Here is a 17,908-nt window from a genome sequence, read left to right as displayed (position 1 = left end):
GGAGCCTCCTGCCCTCGCCAGAAAATTACCTAGCCATTTAATCCCAAGACTCTGGTACTTGGGCCCCAATCTCTGGTGCCCACAGACTCCAGGCCGAACGCCCTCTCATCCCCGCTGCCCTTCCTACCCTTCGGCCCCCTGGGGGCTACCTGGGTGCTGGGACTGGCATGATCAGTTGAAAACTTTGCAGGGTCAGCTCTTCTCTCTGACTCCCCCTCTGCGACTCCGAGACGAGGGGAGTTCAGAGTCCCAAGCTCAGGACGGACAGAAAGACAGACGGCTAACCGCGCCCAAGTTCGCCCGCAGAGCCCCTGCATTCCCCGCCCCCGCCCGCCTTGCCGGGACCATGTCCAAACCTTCAGACCACATCAAGCGGCCCATGAATGCCTTCATGGTATGGTCCCGGGGCCAGCGGCGCAAGATGGCCCAGGAAAACCCCAAGATGCACAACTCGGAGATCAGCAAACGCCTAGGCGCCGAATGGAAGCTCCTGTCCGAGGCAGAGAAGCGGCCTTACATCGACGAAGCCAAACGACTGCGCGCCCAGCACATGAAGGAGCACCCCGACTACAAGTACCGGCCAAGGCGCAAGCCCAAGAACCTACTCAAGAAAGACAGGTATGTCTTCCCCCTGCCCTACCTGGGCGACACGGACCCGCTCAAGGCAGCCGGCCTGCCCGTGGGGGCTTCCGACGGCCTTCTGAGCGCGCCCGAGAAAGCCCGGGCCTTCTTGCCGCCGGCCTCGGCGCCTTACTCCCTGCTGGACCCTGCGCAATTTAGTTCCAGTGCCATCCAGAAGATGGGTGAAGTGCCCCACACGTTGGCCACCAGCGCGCTGCCCTACGCGTCCACCCTGGGCTATCAGAACGGCGCCTTCGGCAGTCTCAGCTGCCCCAGCCAGCACACGCACACGCACCCGTCCCCCACCAACCCGGGCTATGTGGTGCCCTGTAACTGTACTGCCTGGTCTGCCTCCACCCTGCAGCCCCCTGTCGCCTACATCCTCTTCCCAGGCATGACTAAGACTGGCTTAGACCCTTACTCGTCAGCCCACGCTACGGCCATGTAACCCCCAGCTTGGCCCGGACCTGAAGGGTGGCGTGGAAGCAGAGAGCTGCAGCCTTTCCCTTGCACCTAGTCTGGCCTGCAGATGTCTCTGGGACAGGCCTGTCGCTACCCTTTGCCTATCCTAGACTCTGCCTCTCTCTTCCGGGGGGGAAGGGAGGGGCCGTCCTCCCGGACCCAAGGCACAGACTTGTGCCCGAAATTTCCAAACATTAAGACAGCTACACATCTGCCCCTCTCCCGACTCTCCCAAAGCAAGTCTCTGACTGTAACCTCTTTGGACAAAAAAGTAGGCAGTTTTGCTTTATTTCCGTCCCCTCACTCTCCTCGGATAGGCTTTGGACTCGGAACTCCCAGATCCTGGTATTATATCTAGAATATGCGTATATATATTTTTCCTTTCCCACTGAAGAAAAGAGCTGAGTCTCGGTGGTGCTGTGCCATCAGACACAGCTAGGCACCATTTGCTCTTCTTGTGTCGGGAGAGAAAGGCTTAAAAGTTTAAAACTTCAGGAAGGGAAACCTTTCTGTTTAAAACCATACTATGGTCGTGTTTGCTTCGATAAAGAGAAAACAAAACGGACCCACATGGCTTTTCACTTTGTGTAACGCAGTACTCCTAGACACCTAAGCTTACTTTTAGACAGAATGTCAGGTTATGAAGTCAGGAAGTAGAAAGTGAACGAAAACTTAAAATAATAAAAACATCCTACATGGTCATAAGTGTCTTGACAATGTCTTGGAAATGTACCTAGAAGGATTTTACCTCGTTCCTCTGTTCATTTGTTGAACAAAGACGTTTTGAATAAAGACAATCTGTCATTGCGAAAAGTAACCTTTGATGTGCATAAAATCAAGTTAGGAGGCTTAGGTTCAAAGAGTCTTCCTCCAAACTGAGAGAACCTAGAGGGGCTGAAGCAGGGAAGGCTGGGGTGGTCCTGCCTGGGCAGAACCTGATAGCCTGTGGTCTGTAGAGGAGCCTTGAGTCTGGGGTCCGTCCAGACTGCTCCCTGATAACCTGAATTTTGCCTTTAGAGTCTCAACAAAAGTATCCATCCCAGGATGCTGTGCTTTTCCCACAGTCTTCCTAAAGCGGGTCAAACCATTTCCAGTAGGGAATGGACTCAAATAAAGGTGGAACCTCTTGAGTTCTAGGTGGGTTTGCTTTTTAAAAACTACGCTCCAAAGATGGGAAGTAGCAGTCTTGGAGGGAAGAAGTTACACTATTGGAGCAGACTGCACGGCTTACATTCAAGCCATGGGATGAGAATGAGAGGATTTTTGCTTTATTTTGTTTAATGTTTGCTGCCAGGTCCCCTGAGAATCTGGGGACCCCAGACTAAGTTCCTAAGTTTATTTTTTTAGTGTGATAGTTAACAACTTTCTCTCCCCACACCCCAATTAGGGAAAAACTGGGTGGGGGTAGAATAAGAGAGAAAGAAGAAAATGTTGTCCTGCTTCAGGCAGAATTCTTAAAACACAGTTTTTAAAAAGCGGGTGGGGCCCTTCTCTTTCCCTCTGTGCGTGTTTAGGGTCCTAGGCTTTGCTGATGCTAGCGAGCCAGCGCAACAGCTCCTCAGAGTGGGTTCTGATTCGGAAACTGCTCTCGCTTCTGGTTTCCCTGCGAGTCTCACTCCCCAGATTCGTCGCCCCTCGTTTTTCCACTGGCAGCTGTGCTTCCCTTCACCCCTGGCTTTGCTGTGGTTCCTGGAAGGGACGGAGCTCAAGGTCTTTCTGCTGTTGTTGAGCGCTCCCCCCCCCACACCTCTCATTCTCCAAAGGACCGGGTAGCCAGAGGTGGGAGAGAAACGTTGTCAACAGTCACCAAGCCAAAACCCTCGGATTAACATATTGTCCCCAAAACAATTAGAAGTGTTTGAGGTGCTACTTGGAGCCTATTCATCCGAGTCCCTTTGTCAAGGGCGGATTTTCATTATTAAAAAAAAAATAAGTTAGCAGTTGTCCATCTGGCTGAGCTGAATAGCAAAGTGATTCGTGTTGTATATGCTTTTCTCATTAAGAGCTCTTTTGAGACCAATGTTAGAATTAAATGGTATTACACAATTAACATACAAGGCCGCTGAATAGGACAGGACGCCTATAAATAATAGATAGATAAATAAATGAACGTTCAGGCTAAGGTAAACAAAGGCGGGCTGGGGGAGGTGTGGAAGAGGCCAAGCCGGCTGAGCCACGCTTACTTAGCATCACAAAACCCTCTTACAAATCGAGACAATTAGGAAGTGACGAGCCTCTGGTGGCCGCCGGGTCTGGGGACTCTGGGTGCGTAGGGGAGGCCCCTCCTCCCGCCCCCTAGGAAGCTCTGGAGGCCTAGGACGCTGACAACTCTTCCGTTGTTTGATCTAACCCCAACTGACAGTCCTGTCAGCCTCTCTGCTCTCCTTCATAGCTCAGTGTCCCTTAGCATCTCCCAAGATGGAGCTTACAGGGGTCTGATGTCTCCCCGCAGCGCCCAGCGGAGGAGCTCCCAGAGCACCCCAGCCCTAGGGAAGGAACCCAGGCGCGTGGCCCCACTAAGGTGCCTTACTGTGAAGTGAGGTTAGATGGCAAGGGGGCACCAGATAGGTTTGAGCGGCAAAGGCCTCGGGGACAAGGACGTTAAAACAAGTACACAAACAGTCCAAAATTCAGGAAGCAAGATTCCATCCAGACTGCACTCGGCCTGGGGACTCGAGGGACTCCCCAGAAACTAAAGTGTGCTGCTGGCACCAAGAGGAGCCTGGGGCCCACCACAGGGCCACCGAAACCTCCTTCGAGCGTACACAGCGGGAACCATAGGTCTAGGGCAACTGCACACCAGTCTCCGGCTATTTCTTCTCTGGACACTTACTTAGTAGATGGCCTGCCTTCCTCCGACCCCCGCCCAGCCTTGCCTCCAAGGGCCTGCGGCAGTTTCTTCTCCCTCCAGGACCACGGGCCGCAGAGCCAGAGTCAGTCACAGGAGTGCGCGGCCACAACTCGTCCAACAGCCTAAATCCTGCTTGTCACGCCGCTGACAGGGGTCCTATTACAGACTTTCAAGTCTGCGGCAGACAAAAAAGAAATCCCCTGGGGATGTGTGTGTGTTTGTGTGTGTGTGTGTGAGTGTGTGTGTGTGAAGGGGGGTGTGGAAGCCGTCTCAGTCAAACCTGTTTGCTCACAACTGTCTCTCTCTTTCAAGAAAAGCTTTAAAGCAAACCTGTAGGGAGAGGAGCACCCCGCCCACCCAGAGTGCAGGACAGCCGCTTCTCCCGGCGCCACGCGCAGCAAACGGCTACCTGGAGTTCCCCGCCACGCACTTTGCGGGTCCGCAGAGCCCGAACGCCCGCTGCGCGCGGACGACCGGTACCCTGCCGGAGGAGTGTCTGCCACCTGCTCTGCGCCAGGGACAAGTCCCGGGACCCGGGAGCGCTACCCCTTCTCTAGAGCAGCCCGAACCTCCCTCCAGCAGTCTAGGGGAGAGAGTTCCTGGCCTCGCGGCAGGGGCCACTGCGGGGAACCCTTTCCCGAAACTGACCCTATTTGCGTTGCGCGTCGCGCCTGCACCTACCGCCCTTCTGCTAATGTCTACCTCCCGTGTGCCCTCCCGCATGGAAGCTAGCGGCGCCGGCTAGTTCGGGTTTTAGCTAGGTTTTCATTTTTAAATTTTGGCGGCGGTCCGTCTCGGGGGTTCACTGATACAGATTTTTGAGAGATTTGGCATGTTGCCTCATTTTAGCTTCCGGCCCCCTTTACAAAACTTTGAGGTTTTGTTTGTTTGTTTCTCGTTTCCCTGTATTTGGGTCTTATTCCCCAAATGTTTATTTTTCTTCCAATTTCCTAGTCTTCCTGTTTCAGGGTCAGTTTTCTTACAGTCTAACTTTACAGATGGAGAAGGCCAGCTTCTTCGAGTAAATCGCACTGAGTTGTGAGTGACTGACATTTGAGACTCCTTCAGGTTTGCGCTTTAAAGCCGCCTAACCTCCAGGTATCCTCAAAAATGCAAGGAAGGGTGATAATTCGGTCCCGGTGGAGCCTAGGGACTTTGACTGCAAGGAACCACCTGCAGAGGCTCTTCTAGGCCCCGCAGGCAGTTTCTCAGGAGAGATAGCGGACTGCCATAACCGTGAAAATTTGGCAAGCGGTGGTGCCAACTCTGCCGTTGCGAATTACCGTTCCCTTCTGTCTCTTTTCGGTTCAGACCCTTGTCACCATTGTCCAAGTGGACAATAAATTTCAAAACATTTAAATTTGCATATCAAGTAATTCACAAGATTCGTGTTAAGAATTCTCAACTTTATTTACCGGTTGGGTCCAGTATTGGAGAAAGGCGAGGTCAGGGTTAGGAGTAAGGGGTGGGGATGGTATTTACATTTGGGTTAAGTGCGACGGGGAACTTTCCACTCCGCCTCAGGGCTAGCTTGCTTGCCTCCTCCTCGTCTGGGCTGCGCTGGGGCCTGGCAGTGGGGGTGCTGTTTGGGCTCACTTCTCTGAAGGTTCTGGATGGTGCGTCTTAACCCAGAACAAGACGCTTTGACGTTGAGTCAGCCATAGCCGAGAAATTAAGAAAATAATGAAGTTGAGACAGGCAAGGGGGCGCTAGAAATCCAGTGGAGTGGATCAAGAACTGGAGGCTGCCAATCGCCCCCCGGCGGACCCCCGCTGTGTGCCTGCGGGACTCCGAACCCTGCTAAAGACCCACAGAGATTCCTGGAAAGCTTCACTGTGGGGGTATTAAACGCCTGTGTCGCTGCCTTGCCCTGGCCTGAAGGCAAGCCAAATGAAGAGTTCCTTGCTGGGCTAGACCAGCCCCAGGCCCTCGGTGAAGAGGCAATTCTTCCTCACCCAAAGGCTCCTGCCGGCTTTTGAGACCCGCGGAGCGAGCCATGCCCTCCGAAAGCGGAAAGAGCCGCTAGCCCAGGGTGTCTAACCCCTTCTCTCCGATCGTCCCCCGACGTCCCCCACCCCAAAAGTCCCAAATTCCTTGTGCAGGTTAGGAGAAAGAGCCAAAAGCCAGTCGGGACAAAGTGACAGGCATGTACAAGTTTTCTCTTTAATACGAAGTGTGAGGGCCTTGCGCTTCCACGGTGGCCAGCCGCGTTTTCCAAGTTTTTAGAATCCGGTCTGGAAAAGAAATGACCCCCAGGTCCCCCAGCCCAATCGTGGCAAGGACGCGAGGGCACTTCAGTAAAACTGTGCCAGGCTGCACGTGGCTAGAGAGGCCACACTCGACCACAGTCCTAGGGTGACAAGGAATTCTCATTTCTAGGCCGCTGCGCCGACCCGGGTGGAGAGTTCATGCTTGGGGTGGGGTGGGGGGGGGACACACACCTCTGAGCCCAGGAACTCTTGGTTCTAGTGCTGCGGTGGGAACTGAGGGAGGTGTGTGAGAAGGACGCTAGGACGTCTGCGCCACTGCCTAAACAGCACACCGAACCCGGGGCAGCTGCTGGGGACGTGGAGGAAGGGAGAAGGGAGGGAGCGGGCAGCCTGGGCGCTCGACGCGGGTCCCCCTTCGTTGGCACCCCCCGTGGCGCGGCGAGTCAATGGGATTTGCACACTCGAGGTGTAACAGCGTTACTGCGTTAATTAGCATTTCCATTTCACGTCCAGATTGTTTACTTATCTGCGGGAAACATATGTCGGGAGAAGTTCACATTCCGGATTCTGCTCCGCTGCCCAAGGTGCAATTCCGGGGAGGCAGCGAGGGGGGAAGGGAGGGCTTCAGATTTTTTATTACACCCTCTAGCCTTATCTACCGCTGTAAATTGAGGATCCTCCATTGAGCGGCATATGGAGATTATATACTTTTTTGAATATCGTTTCCCAAAGCCTGCAGATTTTCACTTTGAAATGAAACAATCCTCCCCCGCTTCCCCAGGGGCCAGGCTCATCCTGTGCTGTCCAGAAAGGCCAAGGGGACCCTTCCTACAGATCCTCGAACACCCATCTGCCCAAGGCTGTGGCCAGCGCCCCTCAGAGCCCCGGTTCTTCAGACCTAAAATAATCTCAGGCGAAACCCACCCATACACCGTTTGAACCCCAAGACTGCGTCCCTGTTGTTTTCCTGAGCCTCACCCCGCGGCTTGTGCGGGGTTTTTTATGTTTGTTTGTTTATTTATTTATTTATTTATTTATTTATTTATTTATTATTTTATACCCGCATAGACAGGAGCTCACTTCTGCCCTCTTCCTGCGCTCTAAACTCTCAGCGGGCGGGTCCTAAGATGACCACGTCTGTGCATAGCAGGTGCCCGCCGCTTATCCGGGCTCTAAGGAGCCCGGGTCTAGAGAAAGCCCAATGGGCTTCCGCTTCTTTGTTTGGAGGGCAGTGGAGGTGGTGGGCCCTATGCCCCGGGGGGCTCCGGACTACTTACTGCGGATCTTGAACAGAAATTCTGCACCGAAGGCACGGGTCTCCCAGCTCCCCGTAAGCCAGTCGGACCCTAGGAGCGAGGACCGAATCCCATCTCTTATCTCTTCTGAGACTCCTTTCAGCCTAAGATCAGAGAGGGTGGGATAAAAAACATGAGAATCATTGTTCTTTTTTTTTTTAATTTAATGTACCAAGCCACCCGTTAAGGTCATTTATATGCTTAATTTAGTGATAAAAGTCGGGAAGCAGAATCCCAGGAATCGCCCCTCCCTGTCTTTTGACCGCATTTTTCTACAGTAGTTGGAAAATTAGTAAAATATATGTTTGCTTTTTCCTCATTCGCTGCTTTGTCCGGAGCGCGGTTTTAATGGCTTTACTTTTGTTATGTAGTTTGTTTGCTCTTTAGGAGATCATAAGGAAGAAATGGGTGTCCCGTGCGATTCCATTCATCTCGTCTGGGTTCGGTTTGCAGAATCACACATATCACATACCGTAGGTAGATACTCACCTTCAAAAGATAAAAGTCCGAAATTTCCTCCAAATGCCTGTTTATCTGTTTATTTTTTTCTGGTCCCAAATATCCTGTGGGAAACAAATTGCAATGTTCTATCAGAACAAAGAAATGGACCAGAGCAATACAACTAAGGCAAAGAAGCGGCAAAATGGGGACCTAAGCAGACTCTTCCCCAGCAACTATTGTTTTGGAATTTCTAATTTTTTCAAGACCTCTAAGAAAATGGTAAGGTGTCACCTCTATCTTCCGGGTCTATCTGTAATTGAATCTAGGTCACTATTCTAAAGCAAGGAAAGCCTGCTTCCCACTTTCCCACATCAGGCTGAAATTTGGGGGAGGGACAAGGGTCTTGCAATTTCATTTAAAATGTAATGGTGGATGAGCTGATAAGCAAATAGGGAAAAGGAGTCTGCCGGAAGAAAAAAAAAGGCATGGTTTTAATATGCTCCAGACGGGGGCAAAATGATTTACATGAGAGTTTATTTCCTCTTTGCTGATATGAAAGAATTACAGATACAAAACCCACTGATCTATAGAATAAAAAAAGAAAAGAAATGTTATTTTCCTGTAAAGGTGTCAGTTCATTTATATTCATTTAACCATCCATCCATCAACTCACTTTCTCAGCCCTTGCACCGTCTCGCTGGCTCTGTCAGACCTTCCCCTACCAATACACTTTGCCGGAATGTCCAATGAAGTTTTCTTTCTTTAAAATAATATTAGAATGCGGTGAGTAGGTAAACACAGGAAAGGAGAGGAAGTGTTGCTGCTGTTGAATATTCCCGGGAACTTAGCATTAGGTTTCTATGACAAAAATGTTAACCATGGTCACATGGCATTATTAAGGCAGTTTGAGTCCACGCAGCTTGTGTGGTTACAACCATGTGCAGAGGATATGTAACTATTTTTCCACAAATATATACACAATAGAAACATGTTTATCATGTGAAAAATCTCCCTGCAATATGGAAAATGTAGCAAAACCAGAATTTCTCTATAGACATAGAGTGGCCCAGTAACTCACTGCATAACTAAAACAATTGTCTATATTAGCATGAACAAGTTTGCAGTTCCTGAGAGGTTTGTTTGGATTAAGAAGTATGAGCAGCATCATTTTGTATGTGTGTTTAAGTTGTCACGATCACCTAAGTGCACACTGGGGTCTGTGTTTATTTAAAAAGAATAAATGGTTGGTTGAGAGTTGTCAACCAAGAATTGGAGATGAGACAAGATAGATTTTCCTCTTCAGAAGTAAAAATAAAAAGTCACACCCAGCATGACGTTCCCTATGATCTCCTCAAACAAGTCACATATTATTCCCATCCTTGGTGGTATCCAAATAAAAGATGGAACATCTCCAGATCCTGAGCAAGAACAAGACAATGCCAGCACCCAGTGATAGTTTTTACTAGTAAATTGCTTGACAGTCGATTACTAGACAATTCTCATGGGTGATATTTTTTTCCCCAAGCGAAAAACTAATTCTTTCGTCCCCTTTTCCTTCCTTCCTCTACCCTTGCTTCTTTCTCCTTCACAAACTCTGAACACTGTTGCTCAGTCAGATCATTCCAGTGTAGGTCTTCATAAAGCACCCAGCATCACTCTGTGCTGTGTTTGTTTCTTTCTGGTTCTGCTCTCTTTGGTTGTGGTAATGTGTTTTCTCACCAACTTGGTTTTCAATAAAACAAAAGCAGTAACAGTTATCACCAGAAGTTGGAGGGTTTTGTATTTAGTGTTGCCTCAAAGCCTACAGTCCCATTTGGAATAACTGCTTTTGCCTAGAAGACACTGTAGAACGGCTATTTATTATTGCTTTTACTTCTTGGGCTCTTAAATGTTTGAGAAAATTATGCTAAATGAGAAGTATCACATGCCCTGAAATACCTTTGAGAACTAAATTAACAAGAATTGAACTGACATCTACTGAAGAATGTTGTGACATCCACTGAAGGGTGGACTGAACTTCTCTCTTTTGAAACGCAGTTTTGGTGTATAGAAAGTTACATGTTATTTGTAAGTAGATCACACTGGGAACTGATGTGACTAAGAACTTACTCTAACTACAGATGACACTCTCTCTACTGCCGAGAAGATCCAGGCGACACCTAGGGTTCGTTCACCTTGTCATCACAGGCTTGAATAATGACTACAGTATTCATGGCCAACCTACTCAATGTGGAGGCTTAGGATTTGATGGAGGCTCAGCCTACACATGAAATGCCTTAGCTTCTTAGAGGTGGTCAAAGACGCCCAGGTATCCCTCAAAAAACCTTGTTTTACAATAAACAGGTGAAATAAGTGATATGGAGGTAGGTTGAAATATTTTATTTTGTGCAGAGAAATTTCAGTAGCAAAGTAGAAGCCAAGCTTTGCACCCAGGTCCCTTTGCAGGGGTGCCATCCTTCTACAGTTGCCCCTTCTGGGGTTCTTGGCTGGCCAAGAACCTCCACATTTCAGAAGGCATTTTTTACCCTTCCATTTCAACTTCCACAGGACATTCTACAGGAATATTTTCTTCCTGTTCTCTAAGGGTGTGTGTGTGTGTGTGTGTGTGTGTGTGTGTGTGTGTGTGTAGGGGAGGGGTAACCAGAAGTTAGATTATCTCCACTATTCTCCAGTGACCAATGTGATGGACATCAGAAGTCTCACACCCACTCAAAGAAGGCATCTTCACCTTATACTGAGACAACCTGGACGGAAACAGGTAAATTTCTTTCATTTGTAATAAACTATTGCTGCAGTGAAAATTCCTATTATGGTTTCAGCTTTTTTTTTTTTTTGAAAAAAAAATTTTTTTTTGGTTTGGTTTTTCGAGACAGGGTTTCTCTGTAGCTTTGGAACCTGTCCTGGAACTAGCTCTTGTAGACCAGGCTGGTCTCGAACTCACAGAGATCCACCTGCCTCTGCCTCCCGAGTGCTGGAATTAAAGGCATGCGCCACCACCGCCCGGCTGGTTTCAGCTTTTTGAGAGTGCTCAAAAGTAAGAGAAACTCAGAAAGAGAAAAGAAGTTCTTAAAATTGATATCACTATATCTATATATATAGAGATAGATAGATAGATAGATAGATAGATAGATAGATAGATAGATAGATAGATAGATGATAGATAGATATAAATTTCTGTCTTCTTCTAGTAACCCTCGAGTTTCAAGCAGATGTGAAAATAAATTCCTGTAGTTACTTGGGGTGGAGTGGCAATTGAAAAGGCTTTCATTCATGAATGCATTTGCACAAACCTGCCAGTGTGAATTCCTAACTTTCCTGAATGGCAGACAATCACCTCTATGCAGAGTTCAGATTCCCTCTGAACAATCTACATCACTGTTAAATAGAATAATGTGGGGAAGGGTTAGCAAAAGACGTGGCATGTCACTGCCAATTAAACACAAAAATACCCTAATAATTAATCAGCCATCAGTCCTCTACCAATGGCAACTGGGGCACTTCCTCTTTCCCTTGATAAGAGAGATCTGTAGTGAAATCCCTGAGAGCAACCCACAAAATTTAAAAACAGTGACCCAGGAAGTGTTTAGAATGGCTCAGAAGACTCCAGAGCCCGAGAAAGGTGTTGCCTAGAGTTCCTGCCTCAGATGGAGGGGAAAAGGCAAGAACGTTATGTTACCTCGGGAACATTGATTCTGCCTGGATAAGTAGACAAGATAGTCCGTTGGCTGCAAAGGCGTAATAGTCTGATCTTTGTGGAGTCAGAGGCTGAGAGAAAGGCTAACACTAGTAGGTTTTATCACTGCTAGTTAACTATTTGAGGTTACTTTTTCTTTCACTAAAATGTGTTTTAGGAGTATGTTTTAATTAGGTGTGTTGCTTTCCAGGACTCTGAAGATTTATCTCCTTTCCCAGGGAGATGGAATCTGTTTGCAGCAAGAGACCCACAAGATTGGTTAGAAGGATATTAACTAACATTCTATGCAAAGTAGTTTGTGCCGTACTGTAAAGGCTCCATTTTCTTTGACTCCCCCAAAGCACCATGAGGTAGGTACTGATGTTGTCTTTATTTTACATATAAGGAAACTGAAGCTGACAGGCACTAAATGATGCACCTAAGAGCTCATGTTCACAAAAAAGGAGGTTGCTTGTCCCAAGCTCACTGACTGTTCCCTACTGTCTATCAACCCAAGGCCTCACTGGATGTAGACAAAGGAGAAAGCAGAGAAGGCATGGAACTCACAAGTGGGGAAGGGGTGAGGAAAGAGGGGCGGGGAATGTAGAGCCTTGGGATAGGGCAGAGGACCAGAAACAGCTTCCCTTTCTCAAGTTGCTGAGCAGAATATGAAACCTCAACCATTCAGCACCCCCATCACTGAGCCCTCGTACTGGTTGGATCCACATTGCTTCAGCTTTATAGCCACAGACACCACAGGCAGCTTCTAAGACCCAAAGACACAGTAAGAGCACAGGATAGCCAGATTTGGAGGTACATAGCCACAGATTTCTACAGCGACAACCAAAGGAAACCCTAACCTCTCCCAGGCCCTCTTCGTGATGCTCAGTTTGTCAGGAAGCTTAGCAAGTAAAGATGTAACATCAGGAAGGCAAGAAGGAATTCTTCCGGGCGTCCTGATTGTCATTTTCCTGTCTTTGATTAGATTTACTAAATCTGTTAACCTAACCGTTCCCTTGAATTCTCAGGTAGACTCTTTAAACCTGCCTGGCCACTGCATGTTCACCTTCGGATGAGAGCAGTGCTCTTGCTTGCTTCTTCCGCCCTGAGTTCTTCCTTATCAACCATGGAGTCCTCACCTCCTTGCCTATAACGATTTACATGTGCTCCCCTTTTTGGAAGGATCAAAGCCAACCGTCAGTAGAAAGTAGTTGGTCACACCCGCTATTTCTGTTTAAGGCAATATCAGGACATGCAGGGGCTTCGCAGTTGCTCTGGGCACAGCTTTTGCAGAACAGGCTGGCAACATTTTGTCGACTCCTTCTAGGTTCAGACTCACACCCTTGCTTGGAATACAGATGGTTCTTAACAAGCCACATGGAAAATGCATGTCTGAAGTCAGGGGATGTTAAGTCCACAGAGAACTGAGGTTCCGAGGCCTGTGAGCAAGATTTGATAATTTCGTAACAATTTGAAAGGGGCTTTGATACATTCTTGGCTGTACTAACATTTTTATTTGGGAGCTGCCATTGATGACACGATCTCTTGTGCCAGCTGCTGTGTTCTGCCTAAGGACTACAGAGAAGTAGAGGGCTATGTTGGGCAGGCTTCCCACTGCCATTGGCAGGAAGCCCTGGTGGAGGTCGGGAATGCAGAGAAAGAGGTACCCAGTACTGCCTTGGAAGAGATGGTGGAGTCCTGGTCCTGGCCATCAGGGCTTGCCTAGTTTCCTGCTGTGGTCTTATTTACTTAGGCCTTCCTTTCTGTTGACTAGTTTTCTTTTTTTACTTCGGCCTCCTCCTAAGCTTTGTGGGGTGGGTTCCTTAAATAATATTACTTGGAAAATTAAAATGTCCCGTTTAACAGTCGAGATGATCAGTTATCTCAGATAATAAAAGCCACAGCTAATCCAAACCCTCAGTTTCCCACTTAGACAACTGAGGGAAGATAAGAGCAGTTTGTGATTTGTACAGAGTCCCACAGCTTGACAGGCAGCGAAGATGGGCTAGTCCCTATGTCTGCTAAGTGTCTGGGCTGCGCTCTTGCCTTCTGTCATTTTGCATTGTGCAAGCTTTACCGTCTTCCCAAAGGAAGTGGTGTGGGGGGAGCAAGAGCTACAGGAGACGACGGGGTAAACAGCCTGAGAGTCAGGAGCTGCCAGCCACAAGGTAAGATGGACAGGTGGACAGGAGGCAGCAGGGGCAGAAGGAGAGGCCACTGTCCACCAGCGGTTCTGTTGTGCGCAGGTCTCCAGTGCCCAGGAATTCCGTCTTCTCAGTCGGGTGCCTCCTAGCACTGCACGCGGCCCCAGCTGCTGGACGAACGGGAATACTTGTATTAATTTGAGAGATGTTGTGGTTTTCAAGAGCTGATTTTTTTCCCCCCACAGCCTTTTAAAGTCTGTAGTTGTTTCCCAGTCGCATTGCCTGGTGACTGTGTCTCCAGCAGCACACGTTTCAAACCGCCTCTGGTGGAAGAAGGAACGCGGCCACTGGAACCAGTGGAAAAGAAATGGGGCCTTTGGTTTCAGGGTGGTGCTGGCTTCATTTGTTTAGAGACCTCGCTGGTTCTCGAAACTCGCATGCTGTGTTTTCAGCCTCAAATTTCTCGTTCATAACTACTTGGTAGCTCTAAGCTTCTGAAGGGGCTCCATAAAGGAGCCCCCTGAACGGAATACCCTCAGGGTTAGCCTGCTCCTCTCAGCCCCGCCTCCTCACAACCCAGCTGCCCCAGCTGCAGATGTACTGAGTAGTTTTATGTCAAAGTAACACAAGCTAGGATCCTCTGGGAAGAGGGAAGCTCAGTTGAGAAAATCTTTCCATCAAATGGGCATGTAGGCAAATCTGTGGTGTGTGTGTGGGGGGGGGGTCCTGATTGATGACTGTGGGTGGTGGTACCCCTGGACAGGTGGGCCTGAGTTGTATCAGAAAGTGGACTTAACAAGCCATGACAAGCAAGCCAGGAAGCAACACTCCTCCATGGCTTCTGCTTCGGTTCCTGCCTCCAGGTTCCCACACTGACTTCCCTTTGTGATGGATGATAACCTGTAAGGTGAAACAAGTCTTTTCCTCCCCAGGTTGCTTTTGGCCATGTGTTTATCATAGCCGTAGAAAGCAAACAAAGACAGGAGATATCTGTTTCCCCGAAGATCCTGAACTCTAAGACGTTGAATGGCTTGCCTATGGACACAAAACCAATATAAAGAGACTGTGAAACCCATCTTTGCCATCTTAGGTAGAGGTTTTGCTACCATGTCACCCCTATAAATCTGAGTCACACACAGTTTCTCCAGACCCCAGAGTCCCCTCTTCAGCGGTACCTTTACAGTGGTGACCAACTCCCTGGGAAGACCCTGCTGCTTTGCATTGCTTTCATATGTCTCAGTCTCTTGATAGAGCAGATTCGCATTTTGGCTAACTTGGGGTGTTAAATGTCAGACTCTACAACTGATTCCCAGAGCTGTGCCAGTTCCAACTCATTGCTTTACCTCTCTGTGCATTACTTCATCTGCACAGAGGAAATAGAAGCCCCCCCCCCCCCGTTTCAGTGCAGGCTGGAGACCTCACAGGTCATTCTGAGGCTGAAAGGGTGTGATGACTTGACAATGCAGTTAGCATTAGCTATGGTCTCGGATGTGTTACCTATTTTCTACTACTCTTTGCTTTTGTTTATTACTGTTGTTTTGCTCTATTGTTTAGTAATAGCCCTGGTTATCTTGGAACTCACTATGTAGACTAGATTGGCCTTAAACTCACAGAGGTCAGCCTGCCTCTGCCTCCTGAGTACTGGGATTAAGACAGGTGGCACCACGCCTGGTTTTCTTTCCACTCTTCCAAAAAGACCCTTTTGAAATCATGACTGACTGTCTCACATATTATAGTATATCAGAGCATGACCTCAGAGCCTGTTCTATCTACCTCTTCAGAGTGACATCATTTTTTTAATGATAGAAGATCAAATGCCCTTCTCTCCTCTCCAAGTGGCTTCCGTTTGCCCATCATTTTACAGGCTCTGCTCTGCTCCCCTCCCCTTCCCTTTCCTACCTTCTCTTCTCTGTTCTCCTCTCTTCTTTCCTCTTTGCCCTCTTGCTGGAGTGCTCTCTCTCTCTCTCTCTCTCTCTCTCTCTCTGTCTCTCTCTCTCTGTTTCTGTCTCTCTCTCCATCTCTGTGTCTCTCTCTGCCTCTGTCTCTCTCTCCATCTTCTCTGTCTCTCTCTCTCTCTTTCTCTCATAATTTGATATCTTGTTTCCTCCTATCCTATGAAGAAGAATCTTTCTGGTTTTATTTTCAGATCATTGGCCCCCTTGGAAATGGGGTGGGTTGAAGCAATGAGTCTCTATGCATCTCTTTAGTCTAAGGCTATAGAAAACATCGTTTGTTTCCTCCTGTTTCCCCAGTTAGGCATCTTGACCTCCTATCCACCATTCCTCACTCTGTCCTGTGATTCCAAATCCTCTTTCCCAGAGACGGCACCACTTGTAAAACCCCAGCCGCTGTTGGTTGTCCCTCTGCAATCCGGCCATGCCATCCTTCATTCCTTTTCTGCTGTATTCTTCCTCCCTTTTCCTAATTCTGAGATTCCTAACCCAGAGTCCCATTTCCTTTCACCTATGTTTTTATTCATGCAGCTTGCAGGGAGTGGGGATCACACCTGGGTGCTGTGAGGCACTAATGTTCAGGAGGACGAGGTCAGCCCCTCAAAACAATGGCTTCCCTTTAGTGATGGGAATCTCTGTCATCCCTACTCAAAAATTTGTGCTTAACTTAGCTATATCCATATTTCCACCACTTACTGCTGGTGTGACTATGGGCTACTGGTTACACTTTGCTCAGGATCAGTTTACCAGTCAGTTAAAAGGGGGGGGGAGTGGTAAAATGACAACCCTAACACTTGGCCACAGGTGAGCTACAACGACTAAGTGTGATACCATGAAGGTGTTCATCCCGGTGCCTTGTACATGTAAGAAGCTCATGGTGCAACTACCATCACGTATTCTTGCAAAAGCGCACTAGAGTGGACCACTTGATGCATTCAGATACCCCCTCTCCTTTCTCATGATATTTAATCAGGAAGACTCCGTGTGTTTTAAATTCAGTTGTCTGTTCATTGTTTATACTCTCTTGATTCCTTCTATGACCCCCACACACACACATTACTGTATAGCTTCTCCCATGAGTCAGATTAATAAACCAAGGATGAGGGATTGGTCTCCATCATCAGGGTTGACTAGCCAAGTTTTGATATAAATAGACCAAGGAAAGAGCTTGTAAGAACTTAACGATATTTCAGAGCTGAGGTCTGTATGCCCAGGGTTTCAGTTGTTGGGAGATAAAAGGAACCATTGGGAACTTTGAGGTCAGCCTCACATCTTCAGTTTAAAAGAAAATGAAGGGTCAGGGAAGCATAAGACCACCGCCAAGAGCCCACAGGGCAACTGTGGTAGAGTGTGGTCTTGGTACTTGTTTCCATGGAAGGTGCTTTCATCCGATGGTCAGAATACTGGCTAAGACATGGAACTTATTGCTTTGGATCTTTTTCTGATAGTGAATGGTTTTGGTTTTGTTCCTGAACACATTGGAGGCCTCTGATAGGATGGTCTGTGGGCTCATATGACAGATGAGCAAACGTAAACTTTGAAATGAGAGCCCATTACTGTAGTGTGATTAATAAAAATCCAAAGACAGAAATTGGGGTTCAACCTGAAGGTAAGAAAAGCAAAACAGCCAGCCACTGGCTCTTATCTCTACCTCAGATTGAAATGGTGATCCTACCTCCAAGAATCTCAGAATGAGACTGTGTCTGAGAGCTGTCTCCTCCCGTCTTATATTCCTCTCTCGTGCTGGGATTAAAGCCATGCACTGTTACTGCCTGGTTTCTATGGCAACTAGTGTGGCTACTAAGATTAAAGGTGTGTGTCACCACTGCCTGGTCTGTAAGGCTGATCAGTGCGACTGTTTTACTTTCTGAACTTCAGAAAAACTTTACTTACAGAGTATAAATGAAATAACGCTACACATTATAGCACAGAATAATGAGTGCCTATGTGCTGATTTCCTGTTCTGTTCCAGGGGCTTCACAGTTAACCTCTTTTTAATACTCACTCCAGCTTTCTGGGGTAGATGCTAGTCTACCCTGAGAAAGTTGGGGACCCAAGAAGCTAGCAAAAGACTGTGCCACCATCCCAATGGGCTCTGGTTGATACTGAGAGCTCTGCCTCTTCAGACAGCTTTGATTTGTCGTGGCTCAGAATGCTTAGTTCATGCAAAGAACTGAGTTCCTGACAAAGAAGTTCTGAGTGTGAGAATAGAAGGACCAGATTTGGAAACAGAGTCTTTTCTGGAAAGAGCAAGTCTGT

At 48.0% G+C, this 17,908-nt stretch overlaps 1 protein-coding gene across 1 annotated transcript; it reads left to right on the top strand.

Annotated features, from left to right (window-relative positions):
• Positions 1-346: 346 nt before the first annotated feature.
• On the top strand, positions 347-1,069 carry Sox14 (SRY-box transcription factor 14). Its single transcript, XM_050139120.1, has one exon. The coding sequence runs from the start codon at positions 347-349 to the stop codon at positions 1,067-1,069; it is 723 nt and encodes a 240-aa protein (XP_049995077.1).
• The last annotated feature ends 16,839 nt before the right edge of the window (positions 1,070-17,908 follow it).

This window comes from Alexandromys fortis, unplaced genomic scaffold (assembly GCF_014885135.2).
Source record: "Alexandromys fortis isolate MF-2015 unplaced genomic scaffold, M_Fortis_MF-2015_v1.1 scaffold_36, whole genome shotgun sequence".
Classification (NCBI taxonomy): domain Eukaryota; kingdom Metazoa; phylum Chordata; class Mammalia; order Rodentia; family Cricetidae; genus Alexandromys; species Alexandromys fortis.
This window is presented reverse-complemented; position numbering and strand designations above follow the sequence as displayed.

Excerpts from the sequence above, each read along its gene's own strand:
- Sox14 (XM_050139120.1), top strand. The coding sequence starts at position 347 with ATGTCCAAACCTTCAGACCACATCAAGCGGCCCATGAATGCCTTCATG.